Genomic DNA, 23,713 nt, shown 5'->3' with positions numbered 1-23,713 from the left:
TGGCTTTTATTTTTATGAAAAAAAACTATAAATCTGGAGTTATTCCAGTGTACCACGTGACTAAGAAATTTGTATAGGGTAATAGTACTTTATAATGGTATAGAAATCCGGTGAGGCATTGTAACACCGCACTTTGGGGTCAAACGCACTTTGGGGTCCGACCCCAAAGTGCGTTACGTACTATGGGGTCCGACCCCAAAGTGCGTTACGCACTTTGGGGTCCAATTTCGACCCCAAAGTGCGTTAAAGAGGTACATATGCATTTTTTAACATCAGGCAAACGACCGCACTTTGGGGTCAGAGAAAATTTATGTTCATTATGTTTTAAATAATATAGTGTAGTCAAAGCCAATGGTAAACAAAAATCAAGGTATTAAATAGACACAAAACATGAGTCAATAGGGATTTAAATGGTCTTGATTAGTAAGTGAAGAACTTTCACTAAATAAATCACTAAATAAAAAAATTGCATCAATTATTAAGTTTAAAATATGTTTTTCTCAAATTTTCCATTTATTTTAAAAGAATGTTCACCTTTCATTTACTCCATTGTTTTTAGTTAAATGCATCATTTTCCCGTTTGTTATTTACACATTTTACAGAAATATGATAGTCATAATTGCAAATCGCCTCTTACTCGGCAGTAATTAGTGTAGCCGCTTTTTCATGAAGAAACTAGTGCTGAAAGTGAAAATTGTGATTGGCATATTTTAATTAGCCAGGTCAGGTGTTTCTAAAAAGGCTGATAACACTGTAGCAATGTGAGGATACATTCAAATTTATTACATAGATAATGCACGTGGAGACAAATGAGAACACAGTAACTTTTTGATATCCTTTTAACTCTAAGAAAAATGTCAATTATTAATTGCTGACTGTTTATATTTTCTAGAAAAAGTAAGCAAAACATTATTTTGTTTCATATGACAGGAATGAATTACATTAACAATCCTATTGTTGAAAACTCATTGTTTCACATGCCAGATTAATTAATTGGACCCCATCCTTGTTTGTACGTGACTGCTGGGGAAAATAATGTTATGCTTAATTAAAGAGGTGACACTTTTTATATTTTTATCTGATAACGAGTTGTAAGAGCCGATTTGCAGTTATATGGGTAAGAGTTCGATAAGACTCCCTACGGTCGTCTTAATACGAACTCTTACCCATACTTAGCATAGACAAAGGTATACATTCTGGGTAATCTTAGTAAGACATTTCAGTAAAAAAAATGTGCCTGATAATATGTTAAAATAGCCATTTATTTAGCTAAATGTGACTTGAAAAAAACTTGACTAGGTGTAGATGCGTCTTTAAGAAGTAGTTTTGTACGTACAGGCAGTACTAAAATATCAACTATTTAAGTAGTCGCATATTAAGAGCGGAGCTTCAGAATAATGTAAAATTCTCACTGGGGGTATAGAGGGGAGTGTGGGGTATCGATTCCCCCGAGGGTTAAAAATAACATTTTAAAGACCCGTTATGCTTTATTTGTTTTTCTTAAAAGCTTTTTTGTTTTGATGTTCTTTTATATTATCAAAAAATACACATTGGCCAATTACCTGAACCATCTTTTTCATCTGCTGCTTTTTGACAATGATGAGTACAGTTAAAGTGAATAAGTATTTTATATGGAAGTCAAATACTACATTGTTTTGACTACTTTTATGACAAATAATTTCGCATTTATCGCTACTTTATTCAGGTAACAAGCATCTTACATTTCTCTGATACCATTATTTTAACATGATTATAAAATTCAAGTTTGCTCTTTTTAAAGAAGTATGTAAGATTTCCCATTAAAAAAGCCTCTTGCGAACGGTTGTTACAGAGCTTACAAAAACCCTTAACTTTGTTGATAAGCTTAATAATGTATTTGTAAAAATCACTATTTACAGTCCGATCGAAAAACTTGATGTTTCACCAGAACATTGCAATAGTTCTTTGGAAAAAAATATTAACTGCATTTTATTTCATTCCCAACATATTTAAAATGGGGCTCAACATGGCACCAAAAGTTATCAAGTAAATGACTGACAGAACGGGATATTTTTCGCAGCATCTTTTAACTTTAGGAATACACAATTTCTGTACTAGAGTATTTTGAACGGTGGCATGAAAGTGACTTTTGCAATTTTTTTTGTTTTTGATACTTTTTTTTTTGTACATATTTTTGGGTTTTTTTTGTTTGTCGTACATTTTTTTTAGTTTTGAATACATACTTTTTTTAGTTTTGCACACATATTCTTTTTTAGTTTTGCATACATATTCTTTTTTAGTTTTGCATACATATTCTTTTTCAGTTTTTGCATACATATTTTATTTTAATTTGCATACATATTTTATTTGAGTTTTTTGTACATATTTTATTTTTGTTTTTTTTTTTTACTTTTTTTATCGTACATATTTTTACATGACGCCATTTGCAAAGTAGAGGTTTGGATAATTACGCCATTTGTAAAACACCATTTTCAAACGCTTCGCCATCCGTAAATTACAGTATCCCTTTTGCAAACGCCATTTGCAAATACCAACATTTTCATTTTTGGAGGTATCAAAAAGATAACAACACGTTTTAGTGTATATATACATGTACATGTATATACATGATTATATATATTTTTTTAAATCAGTGGAATATAAGGACCTATTTAGATATTTTATGCATTATTGTAATACACCAGTCATTTGTAACCACCTCCCTTGCCCCCGGGGGGGGGGGGGGAGTGCGGGTGAAAAAAGAATCGTGTTTTGATGTATGCACTGTTCCGGGGCATAAGGCAGGAATGTTATTATCTGAATATCCCCCGTAGGGCGAAGATTTTACCAGTGGTCGGCTCGCTTTTCTCAGGGGGTGGGGTTGAGTGTTGCATATTCATGGAATAATAACTTATCACCAATCAACAGCCCTTTCCAAATATTTATATATATAATAGTATATAAAAATAAAAACAAAACAATAATTATATAAAATACATATGGCCGAAAAAGGTCGGCCAAAACCAGACTTGCGCAGCCAAAAAAACGACTGGGCCGAACCACTGTGCTAGTTTTATACTCAACTATGGGCTGTTATGAGATGTGAAGGCTGATTTGATTGGCTAAAATATGTACAAAAAAAAAAAAAATAAAATATGTACGAAAAACTACAATAAAATATGAATGCAAAACTCAGAAAAAAAATATATCAATGCAAAACTGAAAAAAACATATGTATGCAAAACATAAATAAAAATATGTATGCAAAACTTAAATAAAAAAATGCAAATGTCACTTTTATGCCACCGTAATTTTGTTATATGAACACAATTTTTGGATATTTCAAGTGGTAAAATTAATGAAACTTTTATCACTTAAGCATCATTAAAGTATTGACCGCCATCTTGAACTCCACCTCAAATATTTCAATGTCGCAGATCGGAAATAAGTCAGTATTTAGTATTTAAGCAGAACTCAGATTACACCTTTATACCTCTGGAACCCAAAGTGCGTTGATATGTAGCATATTAACGCACTTTGGGGTCAATTTCTCGATTTTGACCCCACAGTGCGTTTGACCCCAAAGTGCGGTGCGAAGTTTAACGCACTTTGGGGTCGGACCCCATAGTGCGTTTGACCCCAAAGTGCGGTGTTACAAGGCATCCCAAGAGTGACAATGGCACCGAGAAAATTATGTTGTTTTCACCCTACAGAGTGCTGTTCGCGTCGGTATGTAACTATGGTTATTTTTGTAGAATGTATACAATACAACCAAAGTATTTCTGGGTTCTTCTTTTTTAAAATTGTATATGTGTCAATGTTCACTTCAAATAGACGTCAGTCTATCATAATAATACACAGCAGTATACAGCATTACAGTGACCTGCAATTACATAGTAAAAGCAAATGACAAATAATACAAGACAGTCTAAAAATCTGAAAAATATCATGTACATTATTATATATTATAACAACAATGTTACAAATACATAATCAGGAAAAGAGTACGTAATATACATACAATGTAAATCGAAAAACATGTACTTCGGTGTGCCAAGTGGTCCATTAATCATTCATCACTTAATATAATCAACATTATCCACATATCTCAATATTCTATGTTGAATATAAAATACTCAATTCATACAAAAAGGTATTTACATCATAAATAGAATACAAAAATACATTGTTTATAAACTTACCAAGTTATGGACCTGCTCATATAAACAACAATCTCTCCCGTGAACTGCACAAGTGTACATTGTTAAGATGTTACGTTATTTTTAATAATTGTTAGAGTAAATACTGCCATTTTAAAGTACATGTATAATTAATAATAATAATAATAATAATAATAATAATAATAATAATAATAATAATAATATCTTTATTTAAAGAAGGTTACACATTAAGAACATACAATAACAATCATATATATCTTATTTCCAAAGTGGCCTTCTGAAAAAGAAAACAACAACAACAACAACAACAGGACATGCATAGGTAGAAAAATGAATGTATAATATGTAATTTTTAGAATAAAACAACTCATATACTTTCGACAGGCACTCAACAATTTTTGTTTAAACATATATGTATATTGCCTTATGTCAATAAATAAAATGAGTCACAGACGCTTACAGAAAGCATAGGGCTTAGACCACTAAATAAGATCCTGCCACAGTAAATTCATTTTGGTTGAATAGTCAAACAGTAAACATCCGTTTTCAGTGGAAGTTTTTGCTTAGGAATAATCATGTTTGTGTCAAAATGGAATAAACAGACGATTTAGGCATGTAACAAAATAATTTAATCCGTGAAGCTTAACAGATGTAACAGACAGATGTGGGATATCATCATGAATGGCCATGGTCAAAAACCATGTTATGAATATTCAGGATAGGATCAGATTCCACAGATCATAGCCGAATGAATTGGTTTGTGTTTTGAAATGATGAAACATAGCTTATTGTATGTGTATGACTGGTAGATATCATCATTTGCATTTAGAATAAAAGACAATTAACTTCTCGAGTACACTTACAACGTGCAAGGTAAGGTTACTGTATCTCTTGGTTCAATTCTGTTACAGTCATTTTCAAATTAATACAATATTTGTTCGGGGTAGTAAAATAATTAACACATTGGTGTGTAAGTAACAGTAAAAATATCATCCCTCGTAAAATACTGTTACCCTTTGCTAACGCCTTGGTTAACAGCATTTTCCTCGGGATGATATTTTACTGTTACCCACAAACCCATATGTTATTTATATATTGGATTCAAACAGTGGAAAAAGAAACGTTAATAACCTTATAAAGTTGTATATTAAATTCTAAAAGTTTGCAATGTTCCGTGCGAGTAGAATGTTCGAAGACTGTACAGCTGTAATGTCTTTATTTTTAATATTCTTTTACCCTGTATAGCCCAACATCTATATCTGGAATCAATCCGGTGCCATAAATCAAAATCAGTTCGGGAAAATGAAAATATTCCAAATCGGCCCGGAATGATTATATTATTATGTAACATACCGTGTAAAACTTTAGTTAGTTCATGTAAGAATAGTTAAATACAGTATATAGTTCAACTATAAATTTGACCTCACAATTACACTTTGATATAGAGGATATTTGTTTAGTTTAGTGTAAGATCGGAATATATTTCACCGAGTGAGCACCAAAAGGTATATGTTCACGAGGTAAAATATATTTCGATCTTACACTAAACTAAACAAATTCTCTTTTTATTATATCCAAAATAATGTTTAAAAAGACATTTTACCATAATGCTAAATGTAAAGTGCGCACAGTAATAATTTTACGTGACGTCATTTACGACGTCACGTTAGTAAGTTGGTTTCCAGTACTGTTCACACTGGTATTTCATTGAAACAACGTAACGGGCTTAAATTCAAAACAGTGAAAATTATCAAATTGATAATTTCACTGTTTCAAACAGTGATAAAACAGTTTGTTATTTCACTGATATATTTCTATAAACTACCAAAAAGCATGTAATATAAAATATTTTTTTTGTTTTTGTTTTATTCTCTATTGTCTATTTCAAATGTAGGAATAAGAATCAAAGCACTGAAAGTGGTTGAAACATGCCAAATATTTAAGAACGCTTAAGAAAAATCTTTTTGGCAGATTACTTATTTCAACATGTTAAAAACTTTATACCTACCATTAATTTCATTATGCTTTTGAAACACTGTTTTATATTCTCATCAATGCCTTGAATTTCTATTACTAGGATCACTCTTAATAAATCATGTTAAGGAGTTTCCTGCATATTGTTGTTAAATGTCTAAAAGGTAGTTTTTACTCTTGCAAGTTTATTTCCACTTATTTTTAGATAGTTTACAGTCTTGCCAATGTCTAACACAACCTGTTAATTTTCTTTTCACACAACTTGAAAAGTTTATCATTGACTATCATAAGCGATCTTAAGTCAAAAGATATATATAAATCCAGTTCCTTTCTATAAATTGCCATATACATGTATTTCAGATGGATTTGGATGAATCATTTGTAGTTGAGGATCTTGACAGTAGCTTTCGTGTAACAAACATTCTCCTGATAACACAACTTAAATGTGGGATCTGTGGAATCAGTTGACACCAAGTTTAAACTTAAACTCTTGTCATCTGTACTATAACGTATCTTTTGGCGATGTGTGATCATCTTTAACAGGCGTTTTGATTTGTTGACATTACTTGATTGGAGATTATTTTTCAAGTCTTTCTTCTCTTGAAACTTTTACTGTTTTGTAATATCATTTGCTTTTAAAGTCCTTTTATTTTATTTTTCAGTTCTTTTGGAATAATTCTAAAGTCTTTGGAGTGTGATTTTAATGTTTCTGTTATTGTTGTCAAACTGAGAAATTGTTATTTTAAGCTTTTGTTCTTATGTCAAAATTGTGAACAATAGTGTTTCCGATTTTTTTTTGAAGAGAAAGGGAGCAATGAAGAAAACCGAATTCTTTCATTTTGCCTGTCAATAAACAAATAAATACGTTAAATGATAAACGTTCTCTCAATTAAATCTTTAAAAATACTCACAAGTCAGGGTACAGATAAAATTCGTAAACTCACAAGTAGGGTTCACAATCACCAGCAAGTAACGTTCAGTTTACGGAATTGACCTCCTTGGTTAAACTCTTAATTTAATGTTCAAAATAAAGCAATGTTTTTTGCAGATGACTAAATTGTCGTTTGTTATTGATTATTTTAGTAATTCGATATCAATATAAATACCAATATATTAATACGTCAAGCGTCAGAAAATGGCACTGACATCTTCTCACAAAATCCGGTTGGGGTTCAAATCGTTTAAATACTGTGATTCCGATTGGACATTTTTTGAGGCTGCAGTTTGTGAACGCCGCTCTGTTTTGTGGATCTTTTGGATCATATTATGTTATATCTGTAGCAATATCTTTGGTGAATAAAACCATATTACTTTATCTAAAAGCATGCATACTGTACTATATATAGAGTTGATCTTCTATAATGTATAACTAGTATGAGAACGCGGTAAAATATAAGTCACCGTGCCAGAACGAGACATACCGAGATTCTAGTGAACAATATCTTTATTTCATGTCTCTCTATATACACGCTAAGTTTTGTATATGTAAACGTACCTATAGTGTAACAATATATAAAGAAAGTAGACCAGTATGTAGTGTTTCTTTTCTATTTATATTCTTTATAGAGTTCAGTACATGTATTATGACTATACATCTATACATGTTCAGTGCATTGGATGGACATTACATTAAGAGATGTTTTAAATTAAGAAGTACTGTGTACATGTTGACTTGCGAAAATTTCATTAAAGTGTCTAGTCATAGTGTTATTTAAATGATATTTGATTGTAAGGTTATGCCTAAACATGTATTAATTTTACAATTATGTGACTTGAATATATCTTGTATCATATAGCATATTGTACAGAAAAATACTGCAGATGTTGAATCATCCGACAATGATATCTCAGAATGAATCCGGAATCAATAATCGCACGTGAGAAGCTATCACCTGCTCTACAGCAGACGTAGATTCCGTTTAGTTAACTACAAGTGCATTAGAAGAACTAATAACAAATTGGTGAAATTTGATACTGTTATTTCGTGATTCTTAAATAAAATACGGGAACGCTCTGCATCACGTAAATGATTGAGATAAAGAGGTATTTTCAACAAATGACAACGGAATTTAAAGTGAAATTACGGCTTGTGGAAAAGAAAAGTGGAGAAGTTGTTAGTTATAAACAAGATGGTGAGAGATTTGGTCAGGCTGTCACTGTAAAGTTGACTACAGATACGGAGTATGAGATAAGTGTATCTACCCGACCTGCAATCATCATTGAGTATAAATGTTGCCATTTATATTTGATTTATATGTTAGCTCTAATAAAACAATTAAAAAAAACATAAAAAAATAAAGTGTAGTTTAATCAAGGAAAGAAAATCAACATTTTATGACCTTCACATACACTTTTAAAACGAATTGAACTGAATTGACAATATATACATAAATCAATTTAGATAACAATTTACTCTAACTATTAGAAGCATTTATCTTTATTACTGTAACTGAAAAATGACTGAGGTAAATTTAAAAGAACAACAGAAAAATATACAGGAGGAATACCAATCAACCTGTTGTTTTAAAAGATATTTCAGAATATATTCAGAGTAGCTTCTTTTATGAGCGTTTTGTTATTTCATATTACGTAGCATAGAATTGAATATGTTTTATAATTAATATTATAGGAGGCTTATGATAAACGGAGAATCTCAGACATTATTAGATCATATAGCTGGAGGTAATAGAGATGACAGCGATTCTAAAACGTATATTATACATTACTCAACTATTGGATATGACGTCAGCAAAGGCGGAAGCAGGAAAAATATTCCATTTACACTTGAAGTAAAAACTATTGTCTATTTTATTTGTTTCTGTTTGTTTGTATAATGTTTACTGTTCCTGTCTTCGTAAATAACACTCTTATCTAGTTTTTTTTAAGTTTTAAACTAACCAGTGAAAGATATATATCATATCATGCTAAAACAGCGAGAAACAGTGACTCAGTGACACGATTAGACAGTGATTAAGGCGATGGTTAAAAGTTAAATAAACATATATCTATGAATTGCCAGTGTAAATTATAGATAAAAGAAATTTTTCTTTATTAAAAATAGTCCGTAGACCATTCAAAGTCTTATTTCAATATCGTTATCTTTATTTTTTAAGATATTGAACTTTATTTTCTGTTGATTCTGACGCTTCGAAATTTGTGAAGTTAGCAGTCTAGCAGCCTAGCAGCCTAAAGAAAACTAAGGATAGTACAAACATGAAAACCGTCGGAAATGAGTCGGTAGCACACACTTAGACCATTCCGCGTCTTATTGCAATACCTGTTCTGTATAAACACGATATATATTTAGTTTCAGGATGGTAAAACAATGAAAACAAGTCTTCAGTGCAAGTTATATAGAACAGGAGAAAAAAGTCATTCTCATTGGGGTCAGACACTTTCAGCCATTGATATAGACTGTAAGGCAGAAGAGGGACGATCTTATATCACTGTGACAAGAGAAAAATATCTGTGATATTAAACACATAATGTAACTGTTCAAATATAAATAGATTCTCAATAAAGAAGTCGAAAAATTCATTATTTTCAAATCTATATACACATGCATTCATGATGGGACCGGATATGCCTGCAAATTGCTTTCCGCGATTTTTATAAGCAGACGATACAAAGTACATGGTACTTTATTATATACTGACTGATTTGTTATGGATTGGTTCTGAGTTTAGTGTTACCTATATAAGAAATCTTAAATCTCCGGTACCCCTGTATATATTATTTTATGTTCACCCAGACAAATGTTTTAAACCGCATACCTTTGAAACATTACATACAAACTTCCATATATCTGAAGTAACAAAATTTATAATCAGAGATTCGAACCAATCAAGAGAAATAAGTGATTAAACGACCTTTCATTTCCAATTATTTTTGATGCGCGGAATGGTCAACAATGAGACTTAATTTCAACAAGGCGGTGAAATACAAGTTGTCTGCAAGTTTTAACATTTCATTTTAATGCTATTTGCTCAGAAACTTATACCACGTGCACTGGAATCGAATCGTTATTGATTCAAAATCGTTATTGAGTTATAAAAATCAGCCGGAAAATTATTCTACAAAATCTGTGCATGTTAATTAATTGACGAACATGCATATATTTCTAGATTTGCTGACAGTAGCACACATTAAGATTTCTGTGACGTGCTAAAACAGTTTTATTATCTATTGTTGTAGTGTTATATCCATTTACGTATTATGCTTCTATTTCTTATAGAAAACTAACTTCTTGTTATGATTCAAAGCAATTTTGTTATCCCTATCTACCAATCAGAATCACCATGATTGAAAGGACGCGATCACGTGACCAGAACCCCCAGAAAAATTGATGCTTTCAAAGTGACCAGAACTCTGTGTAAAAAATCTCATAAATTTTGGAAATTTTAAAGTGTTTAAGAGGATTTAAATTGTGAAATTTTATATAAAACGGATTGTTGGAAATACTAAATACCGGTACTGTCAAAATTTGAATTGGATGTTATAAACTTGTGTCAGATTTTGCGGATTTTAACTGTGCCTTTGTTCGTGTAAAAAGTGTTTTAATATCATGGCGGAAGGAACTGATCCTGTTCCTATCTCACAGAGTCAGAATTTTAATCTGCACTCTGGTGAGACGGAGTCTCTTCAGTTTTTGAAGCCTTTTCCGGCGCCTGGAGTCTCCTTGCCACAATTAAATTCTGAAAATGGAGAAAAATCAAGACACGGGATATTTAGAGTGCTTGCTGGCATTTCGCCAGGCACCTCAGCTAGTACGGCTGACCTGGATATGCAAATGAGCAATCCTTTGTGTACGTCTGCAGAAAGCAGTGTGACCAGCGCTTATCAGATTCACGCTGGGCCAGGAGCTATTTATAGTCCGGACAATTTATGTAACCGCGCTCAGCCAAGTAGTCTCCATGGAAACGTTTTCCCGGGATGCAGCACGGCGACGAGATCACCGTTTGAAACGGGATTCAATATGGCCGCGCCCATGAACAATAACATGTTAGCACTTTTGTTTGAACAATATAAAGAAACTAGGGAATTATATAAGCAACAGCAGTCAACGTTAGATAAACTAACCTCGGCGGTTAATAATGTTATTAACACAGACAGGTCAGCAACGGGAGAGGACGACTGTGTTTCGGATGACCAATATGAACCAGTCTCGTCCGACGAAGACGAAAATCCCTCTGATGAAGAACCGCCATCGAAAAAACAAAAGTATGAATCATCCTCAAATATTTCGGATTCTAAATTGAAAAAATTAAAATTTATTGAGGCACAATTTAGTAAACAAGAGGAATTCGGTCCAAAAGTTCACGAAGTGGTAGGCTCCGCAGTCAACAAGGGTTTAGTGGAACCTGTAGATCATAAGGCCTCTCAAGTTCAAGACCTCCTGAAGAAGTATAATCGGCCAGAAAACTGTACATCATTACAAGTCTCAGTCGTAAATAAATTAATATGGTCAAGCAAACAAACCAGCAAAGACCTGAAACAGGGAGACAGATCGTTTCAGAGAGTGCAAGGATATTTGACGAAAGGAATGATTCCTTTAGTTCAAATAATGAACAAAACACTAACCATGGATTCCGAGGAGGCAGAAGAGTTATTTGATCTTTCCTTAGACGCATTCAATTTATTAGCTTATTCGCATCGTGATTTATCATCCCAGCGGCGTCGGCTGTTGCTGCCGGCAATATCATCGAGGTACTCGAGCTTATGCAACGAATATGAAAATGTGTCATCGCCAACTAACTTATTTGGTGATGAAAAAGACTTGGAAAGGCGTCTGAAAGAGATCGACGACAATCAGAAGCTTGGGAAAAGTTTAGTTGTCACAAATGACAGACCTAGACAGCTTAAGACAGGACCCAGGTGGGGGGCAAAACCTCAACACTCCAGGACAACACATGGTCGGGATTTTTTAGGGAAAAGGGCCCTGAACCAACACCGGGTTGCACACACACACCAGCGCATGGGCAACCGAAAAGTGGAACAGGGCCAGAAAAAACAGCACAAATTTTAAATTGTGATTGGTCAAGTGTTACAAAAAATGGAGCAAGACGAAGCGGAAGCGGTATTAGTAGCCCCGCTGTTTTCGACACAGCCATGGTTTCCTCGGTTACTACAGATGGCAGCGGATCAACCGAGAATATTACCTCCAGTGTGGGAAAGTTTAATACATCCCACACAAACACATCACAGAATGGCCAAAATGGTTCTGGGTGTTTTCAGGATCTCAGGGAAAAACTATGTGGTAAAGGATTATCAAAACAAGCTACAGAACTCATTCTTTCATCATGGAGAACTGGGACTAAAAAACAATATAGTAGCTACTTATCAAAATGGATGCACTTTTGTGGTTCACGGAAAATTGATCCATTTAACCCCGCTATAACCTGTGTTATAACTTTCTTAACAGAATTATATAAAAAAGGATTAGGATACACTGGTATTAATACTGCAAAATCGGCAATATCTAGCATTGTATATATTGTAAATAATGTACAGATTGGTAATCACATAATGATTAAACAGTTCCTTAAGGGCGTATATAATGAGAAACCTGCATTACCGCGCTATAATTGCACGTGGGATGTCAGTGTAGTGTTAAAAGATATTTCGGATAATTTAAGTAACTCAACAACTGAGGGTAAAACTTTCCTTAAGGATTTGAGCCTCAAATTGGTCATGTTGTTGGCATTAACAACAGGACAGCGTTTACAAACTTTGCATAGCATTTATGTTCAAAATATTGATATTAATTGTGATTATGTAAAAATAAGAATCGGCGATTTATTGAAAACAAGTTGTCAAACAAAACATCTCTCAGAATTATACATTGAGAAATACCCAGATAATGGAAATATATGTGTTGTTAAAACATTATTACAATATTTAGAGACAACTAAGACCCTTCGCGAAACTGAGGATCAATTGTTTATAAGTTATCAAAAACCATATAAAAGTGTTTCAAAGGGAACATTAGGAAAATGGATTAAAACGGTGTTATCAGGTGCGGGTATTGATATGAACATTTTTAAACCGCACAGTACTCGTAGTGCGTCAACCAGTGTGGCATCCTCAAAAATACCTGTTGAAACAGTGTTAAGAACCGCTGGTTGGAAAACAGACTGTACTTTTAGGAAATTTTATAAAAGAAATATTACAAACAATTCTGATTTTGCAAGGTCTGTGTTAGATAAGAGCAGATAAGCGTTAATAATCATCTGTTTAAAAGAAACATTTTTGTAAGATAAATGAATTAATGTTGTTTGTAAAAATATATACATATTTCATGTTTGAAATGTCAGAAATTACAGTTATTTTCTAAAATTGTTGTCGAGTTAGATTTTACCCATAAATTAAAACTACATCTATATTATTTTATTACTTGTGTAACTGAGACTCCTTAAGCAGAAACTCTGAAAACTCATGGTGATTCTGATTGGTAGATAGGGATAACAAAATTTACAAATTAAACGAGACTTACCTGTAAGTTGAAGTTTGATGTTAATTTTGTTAGTCCCTATCTACCAGAATCACATGCCCACCCATTGGTTGCCCTCCCGCGGTAATAACTCTGCTTTTAATGAGTCTCATTAATCTGACGCTAAAGATCTGGGGGTTCTGGTCACGTGATCGCGTCCTTTCACTCATGTGATTCTGGTAGATAGGGACTAACAAAATTAACATCAAACTTCAACTTACAGGTAAGTCTCGTTTAATTTGTAAATTAATATTTGGACTATAGGACTAATTGTGCATTTTGTGATATGTGTCCTGAGAGTTTTAATTACATTAATTAACATAGCGACGTATACTATTTTAATTCAACCATAGTTTTTAAGCAGGAAGTGAAATAGGTTATAAACATTGTCTCTGCTTTTGATAATTTTTATACAACTATGACACAAAATATTATTCACCTAAGTCTCGTATACCATTAGCCTGGGTTCCAGTCTGTTGATTTTGTATGTGCTTCTGTCTCACAAAGTTTGTTATGAATAAGCAAATGATTTCAACGCATGAATCCCACGCTCGTATACCATATAACAACAGTCAGTCATATCAGCACGATAGCATTTTCTTTTATATGGTGGCTAAGGAGACAATATAGCCAAGTTATTTCGTAAATACAGTTATCAGTTATCATATGACTTCTCGCTGAGAAAGAAATAAATACTCAATTTTGCAAAAAATCGAGTTTGTTCAAATATATTGGCAGTTTACTGTAAAAACAGAATAATTTGAACAATATAGCCAAGTTATTTCGTAAATACAGTTATCAGTTATCATATGACTTCTCGCTGAGAAAGAAATAAATACTCAATTTTGCAAAAAATCGAGTTTGTTCAAATATATTGGCAGTTTACTGTAAAAACAGAATAATTTGAACACACACTTTGGTATCTTTTGGTATCCATCAGCTGAATAGCTGCTTTCTTAAAGTCAACGTATATATTTTTTCATCGTTCAGTGCTTTACTAGTATTAGTGACCTTAATAAATGAACAAATAAATGCTGAAGTCATTAAAGTTGAATTTACAGAAACTAAACTATGACAAATTTTATTTCTAATGATAGTAACAATTATGTTGTGTGGACATAAAGTTTTGTAAATCTATAGTAAAAAGCAAGCCGCATTTAACTGAAATTCATATTGGTATATGATAATTGTTGCTTTAAATCATAGTGATGTGTTCAGGGCAAATGTTCATACTTAAAACAGTGTTTGAATGCTGATAAATGAAAGTGTAATATTTCACATTTTAACAGATAAAATGATAAGAGGGGAAATTATTTTGATGACAAGCATGCAGTCAATCATATATATACTTCAAAGAATGAGAAATTGACTGATCATTTTTAAAAGTGTTTATTAAATGAACAACTGAATAAGAATAATTACAACGGTTAAGTACTGTCTAAATTGTAAAGATTAGTGCATGTATTTATTTCAATTGTACAGTCAAAATATTCAAATAAATTTATTCACTTTTATTTTATTTTTAATCTTGAACTTTGTTACAAACGTGATTGTAGATTTTATTTAATTTGTACGAACATATGATATGGCAATAATCAATATAAATATTTTAGAAAGTAAAATAATTATCTTCTCTTTTTTAATAATGTGGGCAATCACAATATTCTGTCAGTTAATGAGGAATACAATGAAACATAATAACATGAATTAAAAGAACCATAAAAATGTCATCGTTCGTGACGTACAGAAATATTCATATCGGGGAAGATTATTGCGTACATTTTTCTGATTAAGTCACGTGATGCGATTGACTAAAGAAATGACCATTGTCGACCAACGGCATAAACATATCTTATATTAAAGACTTACTTTGTATTGACATATCGTTGTTATAGAATTTTCTACGTCTCTATGACAAAAATTAAAACCTTTTAGAAATTAAAATATCCGTTGAATACCTGAAGATGACCCAACCTCATTTAATTAAGATACTACTTCATGTTTTTGCTGCAAACCATTTACAGGTAATTTGTTTTGGCAGACCGATAGCACAGTTACTTAATGTTCTCTAAAACTGCCGTGAATAATGTATACATGACGTAACCATGCTTGAGTATTGAATGCAAAGCGTATTTTATCCTGTGAGTCAATAATTGATCTGCATCAAGCTTTTTTTCAGTCTACAAAATCCGAGTATAAATTAAAACAATAGGGTCATAATGGCCCTGAAATCGCTCACCTGTATATAGGCCCCCGGGGCGGGTCTAATTTAACCCAGGGGCTTTTATTTGAAAAACTTGGTAGACACCCATGAGAAGATATCTAAGCTCTTTGTGGTTTTTAAAAAATGATTTCACTATACACATATAGAGAAAACCAATGACCCCCCCCCAGACGGGGCAAATTTATATCCAAGGGTTTTTATTTAAACAAACTTGACACTAGACACTCACTTGAAGTTATTTCATGCTGAGTATCTTAACTCTAGCTCTTTAGGTTTTTTAAAAGAAGATTTTTAAGGTTTAACTATACTTATATATGGAAAATCAATGACCCCGCAGTGGGGCAAATTTTAACCCAAGGGCCCTTATTTGAACATCTTTGGTAGACACACATTAGAAGATGTTTAATGCTAAATATCTTAGCTCTAAATCTAAGGTTTTTAAAAGACGGTTTTCTATGTTTTTACTATATAAAGGGAAAAACAATGACCCCCTGGGGCGAAGGCCAATTTTGACCCCTTGGTTTTTATTTGAATAAACTTGGAAGACACCTAGAAGATGTTTCATGCTTAATATCTAATCTCTAGCCATTTGGGTTTTTTTAAAAGAAGATTTTTTAAATCTTTACTATATATACAAATAAGGAAAATCAATGACCCCCCCGGGGCGAGGCCAATTTTAACCTCAGAGCTTTTCTTTGAACAAACTTGATAGACACTCACTAGACAATGTTTCATGCCAAATATTTAAGCTCTAGCTCTTTCAGTTTGTTAAAAGAAGATATTCTAAATTTTTCTTTCGGTTGCCATGGCAACCCTAGTTCTGCATGGAATTTAATTCTTTGAACATTTTTTAAGGTTGACTACCAAAGGAACATTCCTGTGATGTTTGGATGAAATTGACTTAGTATTTATGAGGAGATGTCGTTTAAATTAAAAACGCCGGACGAATAGCAATCAAAAATGTTCACCATGTCACTTCGTGACAGGTGAGCTAAAAACGCACAAGAGACGGAGATAAGAAAAATTATCTCTCGAACTGAAATACACCCAAGACCAACAAATAACCTAATTTTTGTGCAAATGATAAGCGTACTACGCTTCACAATGATTTGCACACTTATTGACAAATAAAATTCGCCAAAACGTGCCGTAATTTAGCCCAAGAAACAAACTGGCAGTAATAAAAGTTATTGTGAAAACTCTACCACATAAAGGAACTCGTGATATTTGAAAATCATCGGGAATAAATATATTAGCCTGGATTTTACGTTTGCAAATTTCCATTATAATTAGATAATTAAGTATGGCAACGAAGAAGATCACAAATGAAAGGTCAATATGTTCGAATGAGCAAGTTATTCGGAAAATTTACACTAAACTACCAGATTCCAACAAGAGACGATGAAAAATGGACAATAAAGTTTTTCTTGACACCTAATACAATTTGTAAGGCAAGCTTAATCATTAAAGTTTAATTTAGCACCTCAAACGCCCCATTTAAAGATAAAAAATTACTATTTTTCAAATGTGTTTCTCCAGTATACAATTAAGTTTACCGACAAAATCCGTAACGTGACAGTTATCATAAGAACTCCATCTATTATGTAACAGCTCTTCCCACGTGTAAGAACCATATGTGATATTATTAGTCATTAGATAAATGTTATATATACATGTTTTTACTTGGGGACCATATGCAGCTTTTCATGGAATGGCACTAACGTGTCACATTGAAGGTTCCATGATAACCGCCATATGAACACATCTGCGGGTGTTTCAAAATTCTAAATTTTACTAGTTCATGTTAAATGTTGAATTCCACTTAAGCCGGTGCTAAGGGGCGGACGGTAGCTTGCACTTGACAGTACCGTCCATGAACAGGCTCAATCAAACCGAGCCTGCAACATTTTCAGTTTTGCCGCGTTGGGCTTTCTTTGGGGATTCTTATTTCACTCTATTTTATTACAAAACAACCTACTGTAGAGAACTTTATCAACGTTTTTTACGAAATGTTTAAAAATGCATCATTGTTTTTTTTCTCTTTTAAATCAATACTTGAAATACTTTTGACAAGATGCTCTTTGCAGAGTCATATAATAAATTTGTTGTCTTAAGCGTTGTTTACTCTTAACAAACATTGTTATTGCCAATCGCGAGAAAATTATAACGAGACAGTCTTAGAACTTTCACTGATATTATTATCAAGCTTAAGATGTATACATTGTGTAAATTTTCAGACGCAGGACATTTCACTGGTTAGCTGAGGAAGACTTCGTCACATTCTTTGGTTGTAGCTCTTAGAAAATTTTGCATGCGGCTCTTGACAGATTTACTTTGAGCGTTGAGAGCCATTGCTGAGCGGGGGCAACGCTCAACTTTTTATTTTTTGCTAATAGCAAAGAAATAAATGGTTTAAAAAATCTTTAACAAGGCTACATTGGTGCAAAATACACCCATCGCAAAAGCTTTTGACAGAGATGTTGGCATTATAGAATTGCATATAGGAGATATGCTGTGGGCAATATCCGGAAAATATCGAAATATTTATCATCTCTAGTGACTATGACCTTGCAAATATTAACCGATATAAATGTGTCACACTTGTGGTCATGATAGTTATCATTTGTGTTACAATCCATCAATAAATGATGACTAAATGTACACATCTTCTGTTTTTATCTTAACTTTGACCTCTCTGTGTGACCTTGACATAAGCAGGAACCTGGATTATGCGCGCAATACTTAGCCTCACATTGGTGAACGTTTGTGCCAAGTTACATTAAAATCCCCTGATGAATGTAGAAGTTTTGCTCCGAACAAGCATTTTTTCAATGACTTCTTAGTGTTACCTCAACTTTTAATCTAGAGACCTGGTTCATGCACGTGACACTGCTTCTCATATTGGTGAACATTTCTATGAAGCTTCATAAGAATCCCGAGGTAATGATAATAACTATTTTTGAAATTTGACCTCTATGTGTGTCCTTCACCTTGGCTACAAGGACTTGAATTTTTCACGCGACACTTTGCCTCACAATGGTCTACATTTGTGCCAAGTCATATTGAAATCCTTCACTGCATGTAAAAGTTTTAAATGAGCTCCATGAAGTTTCATTAGAATCCCTCTATGCGTGTAGGAGATGTGCCCCGGACAAATTGGTATATTTCATTATTTTTTTATGATCTTGACATCGCATATATTGACCTAAATTACAAAAGTAGCAGCCGTAGTAATGACTTTTTAAGTCGTCATTCCAGCTTTTATCAGTAGAATGAACATTTACTAGATTCGCGTGTCGCTTAACTGTTTTCACCAGAGAATGACCTGTGCATCTGAAAAGAGGGTACCGCTTTAGTAGATATCGCAAAGGAGGTACCGACAATTGACATAAAGAACTTATAACATCCACATGTACAGATAACTAAAATTAATTGTTAATCGTCAACACACAACGCACTGAATATTCTTGAGGAATCTAAAATGGCCGCAACTGGTCCTCCAAATAGTTCAGTCGTAGATGAATAAGCCTCGCTTCATCCTTAGCCATCACGTCACATACCTTATCTAACCGATCAGTGAAAATGTAATTGCCAAAAAAGCGATCAAATAAAGGCAAGGAATTTTCCTCCAATGGTATCTCCAAATATTTGAAATATTCCAGTTCTGTAGTTTTAAGATGATTCACCGACATGCCCATATCATCAGCGATATTTTCAATAGTGATGTCATCAAGGGAAAACGCAATTTTGCATTTCTCGTGCATTTGTCGTGTTTGATAATTCAAATGGCCTAATCTTCTACCACTACCATACAAAAAAAGTAAACATTTTTGAAAGAAAAAATGACCTTTTTTCAGTTCTCTTTTCTTCTCCAAAATGCTTTTTAAATTAATTTCTAATACTCTTCGTAAGGCAAATCTTTTCTTACTCAATATTCTGTTAAGTTTAAGCAACAGATCTGGGAAATCAAATTTGGAAGATTCTCTTGAGCTGACTAAATAGATCCCACATTTCTTTTGAGGAAATTTCGATTTTTTAAGGTTGCTAACAATGTCCATTTTTATTTTCTGTAGGCAACTCGTCTCGTTGTATGTACTGGGATGATCAATTTTCTCATTGGTAAGATCTGCGTCAATTTTTGTCCGAAGAAAGAATATGTATCTCTCATGTTTAAGGATCTCATTGGCTAGCCATACGTCATTTTCTGAAAATCTTGAGGCAGACACTATCATAAAGGCATTAAACTCCTTTAAATTAACGGCATTGAAATAATCCTCTTTCTTAAACTTTTGTGTCCCTACCCCAGGTAAATCCCAAAGACTTATATTTTCGTTACTCGGAAGAACGTATTCTTGCTTTTCCATTGTGGTCTCTGTCACACCAACTTGGGCAGCGCCTTTGTCCTCAGGCTTGAGACCGCTGATGGCATTTATAAGACTCGACTTTCCGGTTCCAGAATTTCCGATGATGGCAATTTTCAATTTTCGTGTCTTCCAGATTTGAATATTTTCGTTTATGTACTTCATTAGACCAGGAAGCACCCCCAATTCATTTGTGCACTGTATAAGATTGGCTTCATCCACAAATGTCTGAAACATCTGAATTTTAAAGGTATACTAGTTCTGATTATGTTATATAGCCTTACATCAAAACCTAAACAAATACAACAATATGATACATGAAGAGTTTAAACATTAAAAATCTAGACGGATTTTTTCACAAAAACATATGTCTCCTACGTATGTACTCAAGAATATACCAGCGGTATGAAAAACCCAACAGCAGTTTGACTGTGAAAGTTAAACAAGGTTTTTGCATTTTTACCTATGGAGTTAAGCAGAATGTGCAGGCGATATGTCCAGCAAGGGTTGGAACTGATCACGCCTATGAAGATTTGTCGAATTCCCGCCAGTAGTTCGACATGAGAAAGCCGTAAAAATGATTTTCTTTTCTCAGCGCTAGCAGCCATATTGTGAACCAAAGCGAAACGTGACAGCATTATACACAGCTCCGCCCCAGTAAAGTTTTGTCGAAATCCCGCCAGCAGTTTGACCTGTGAAAGCCGGACAATGATGTTTATTTTGGCACAGCTAAGCGGAATGTTCAGGCAAAATGCAAAACTAGGATTAATATTGATCACTTCTGTGACGTTTCGTCGAATTCTCGCCAGGAGTTTGACCTATGAAAGCCGGATTTATCGTTTGCGGCCATTTTGTGAAGTAAAGGGAAAAGTGCAGGCGATATGCAAAACAAGCGTTGGTACTGATCACACCTGAGAAGTTTCATCGAAACCCTTTCAGCAGTTTGACCTGTGAAAGCTGGACAAATTTTTTCTATATTTAGCTTGACGGCAATTTTGTGCAGCAAAGCAGAATGTACAGACCCGCTCGTCTTAATTCAAACCTAAATCTATAAGATTCAGAGCAAGAAAAAAACATGTCTAAGAGGTGAGAGGTGCGCATTACATACTCTTTATACTCAAGGATTTGCATTATCTCAGGTGACCTTGACCTCTGACCTGATGACCGAGTTCATGTGCTTGACACAGTCTTATTATGAACATTTGTCCCTAAAAAACTCAATTCATGTTATTTTAAAATTCCTTCATGCGCAAAGAAGTTATGGTATGGACAATTTTGGATGCACGCACACACACGCAAACAAACGCTGAACATCCATTTTGTCAACAATGTCAAGCTCAGCGCAAGAGGGTTTGACAAAAATCCTCTGACTACTAAGCATAATATTTCAAAAGCATAAGTAAGATACGGTGCAATTAAACTATTAATCTTTTCATTTGACATTTGACCTCTTCCGACCTTGACCTACATTATACACAAGACAACTCAACTAAACATGGAGAACATTTGTGCTATGTTATTTTAAAATCCATATATGTATATAAAAGTTCAACTTGCAAATGAATATTTTATTTTGTATATTTGACCTTTGACCCCTAAATGTGACTTTAACATTTACTACAGACACCTGACTTTTTTGCACACATTCCGCCTAACTATGAAGAACATTTCCCTCTTTGCATTTAAAATTTACGCTCTGATCACGAATTTTGCGCTTACCCCTTAGTGTGACCTTGGTGGACCTGGAGTTTGTGTGCGACACCTCACCAAGTCATGGTGAATATTTGTACCAATTTATTTTTAATCCCTCAAAGAATGAGCAAGATACAGGGCCAACAAACAAAATTTTAATATTTTCTTTGACCGCGTGTGACCTTGACATTCATTCTGAACGAGTCAACTCATTTCAACATGGAGAAAATTTGTGCTATGTTGACCTGGGTTTTGTGTGCGACACTCAACCTTATCATGGTGAAAATGTGTACCAAATTACTTTGTAATTCTTCAAAGAATGAGCAAGATATAGACTGGCCAAACTGACCGACGAGCAGACTGACGCATGGACGCACATACACCGAACTTTACACAAAAAGTGGCGACTAAATAAAGCTCACGACAAAATTAATGAATGATAGAGTACAAGTCCTTGTGTACTGCACTTCTTCTCATTGAGATCCATCATACTATGAAGTTTCAAGTCAATAGCTTTTAAAATGTAGGATAATTGATCCGGACAAAAGTAAAGTATAAAAATTAACAAAGGGCAAAAACTCAAAAATCATGAAATACAAAGTACCGTTTTTTGTGTGTTTTTTGCACAGCATTTCCTCTCAATGACAAATGAGATCTATCACCCTATGAAGTTTCAAGTCCAAAGCTTTTTATACTTTAGGAGAATTGGCCGAGACAAAATTAAAGAATGAAAATTGACAAAGGGCAACAACTCAAAAAATAAGATGTGCAGGGTGACGATTTTTGTGCATTGCACCTCGGGCCATTGAAAGAAGAAACATGTATACAATGTTTGGTGTCAATACGACCAATACAATTGATGAAATTGCAAATCCTGTTAGAAAATATTGTATACCTTCATTGATTTCTAAATTCATAAAAACCTAAAAGATCTGTTCCAAAAACGTATAAAGTTTCGCACTATGTTTCATAACCAATAATATCGGACAGAAGGTAGGGCAAACTAAGCCAAATAAATGTTCATGTAAAAATATCTGATAGAACATCGTTTTAAACACTTCAAGAAATAACATAGTGATAAAGTTTAAAAAACTACATGCATTTCTTAAATAGAATGAATTAAACAAATTATCAACTCAATACTCTATATTACATGTATAGTTACTATATTACTCAGTACTCAGTAAATAACTTACACTATTCTCCTCTTCTTCGTCGTCATCACTTTCATCTCCCTCATCTTCAGTATCATCATCAGTTGCAGTTTGTTGATCACTAGCATTTTCTATACATTTTCTTCTTTCTGCCTCTAACCTATGCCAACATATAAATATGGATTATGTTAAATTAAAGACTTAAACTGTACATGTATCATGATTATGAAAACATTTGAAAAATGAAATTTTAATCTTTGATTTATTAGGACTATTGTAAAATCCTGCAGGACAATGCCTAATATCTGTATACGTATGCATATCAATTTCAGAGACTAAGATTTTCATTTCCCTATGTAAAATATGATAAACAAGATCAACAAGGAAAGGCGGTGTTCAATGTAAGTATTCATCTAATACTATCATCGAGACGGGTCAGTTTGACATACAGGCTATGCTCTTAAAAACTATACTCAAAGTATAAGAGGACCACCAATTTATAAAATAACAAAAATCTTAACACAGGTGGAAAATGTTTCACTTAGGGCATGAATTTAGTGTTGTTTAGTTGATGTGGAACAAATGTTACTATAAACGGTTTAAAAGTCATTTGTAAAGAAAAAGATCATGAAGGGCATGGGTATTATAAATGATTGTTA

The 23,713-nt window shown here is 33.4% G+C and overlaps 3 protein-coding genes across 7 annotated transcripts in view; 2 read left to right on the top strand and 1 right to left on the bottom strand.

Moving 5' to 3' along the window:
* Positions 1-7,382: 7,382 nt before the first annotated feature.
* Positions 7,383-9,669, top strand: LOC132719444 (uncharacterized). Of its 2 annotated transcripts, none has more exons than XM_060703214.1 (3): positions 7,383-8,357; positions 8,764-8,923; positions 9,448-9,669. In XM_060703214.1, exons 1-3 carry the CDS (start codon positions 8,161-8,163, stop codon positions 9,604-9,606), a joined length of 516 nt encoding a protein of 171 aa, XP_060559197.1. In that variant the 5' UTR covers positions 7,383-8,160; the 3' UTR covers positions 9,607-9,669. The 2 variants fall into 2 exon arrangements, with proteins under 2 accessions (XP_060559197.1, XP_060559196.1); XM_060703213.1 differs by having other exon boundaries at positions 7,426-8,357; positions 9,442-9,669.
* A 27-nt stretch (positions 9,670-9,696) lies between these two features.
* Positions 9,697-12,171, top strand: LOC132719443 (uncharacterized). Its single transcript, XM_060703212.1, has one exon. The coding sequence runs from the start codon at positions 10,699-10,701 to the stop codon at positions 12,157-12,159; it is 1,461 nt and encodes a 486-aa protein (XP_060559195.1). The 5' UTR covers positions 9,697-10,698; the 3' UTR covers positions 12,160-12,171.
* Positions 12,172-14,996: 2,825 nt separating this feature from the next.
* Positions 14,997-23,713, bottom strand: part of LOC132719442 (interferon-gamma-inducible GTPase 10-like) — a 28,506-nt gene continuing 19,789 nt past the window's right edge. For all 4 annotated transcript variants that reach the window (XM_060703209.1, XM_060703210.1, XM_060703211.1 and 1 more), the window contains exons 3-4: positions 23,097-23,214; positions 14,997-20,445 (exon numbers count right to left, since the gene is read on the bottom strand). In XM_060703209.1, the coding sequence (XP_060559192.1) occupies positions 19,324-20,445; positions 23,097-23,214 (1,240 nt within the window). In that variant the 3' untranslated portion in view covers positions 14,997-19,323. The remainder of the gene's footprint in view (positions 20,446-23,096; positions 23,215-23,713) is intronic.

Source organism: Ruditapes philippinarum, unplaced genomic scaffold, assembly GCF_026571515.1.
Source record: "Ruditapes philippinarum isolate M1 unplaced genomic scaffold, ASM2657151v2 ctg1088_1_1_1_1, whole genome shotgun sequence".
In the NCBI taxonomy this organism is placed as follows: Eukaryota; Metazoa; Mollusca; class Bivalvia; order Venerida; family Veneridae; genus Ruditapes; species Ruditapes philippinarum.
The sequence above is the reverse complement of the archived record's forward strand: the minus strand, read 5'-3'. Positions and strand labels throughout refer to the sequence as shown.

What these genes read in the sequence shown, in the direction of transcription:
- LOC132719444 (XM_060703213.1), top strand. Translation starts at nt 8,161, where the DNA reads ATGATTGAGATAAAGAGGTATTTTCAACAAATGACAACGGAATTTAAA. An exon ending in CGACCTGCAATCATCATTGA is followed by an intron (nt 8,358 to 8,763) that starts GTATAAATGTTG and finishes TTAATATTATAG; the next exon opens with GAGGCTTATGATAAACGGAG. An exon ending in ATATTCCATTTACACTTGAA is followed by an intron (nt 8,924 to 9,441) that starts GTAAAAACTATT and finishes ATATATATTTAG; the next exon opens with TTTCAGGATGGTAAAACAAT.
- LOC132719443 (XM_060703212.1), top strand. Translation starts at nt 10,699, where the DNA reads ATGGCGGAAGGAACTGATCCTGTTCCTATCTCACAGAGTCAGAATTTT.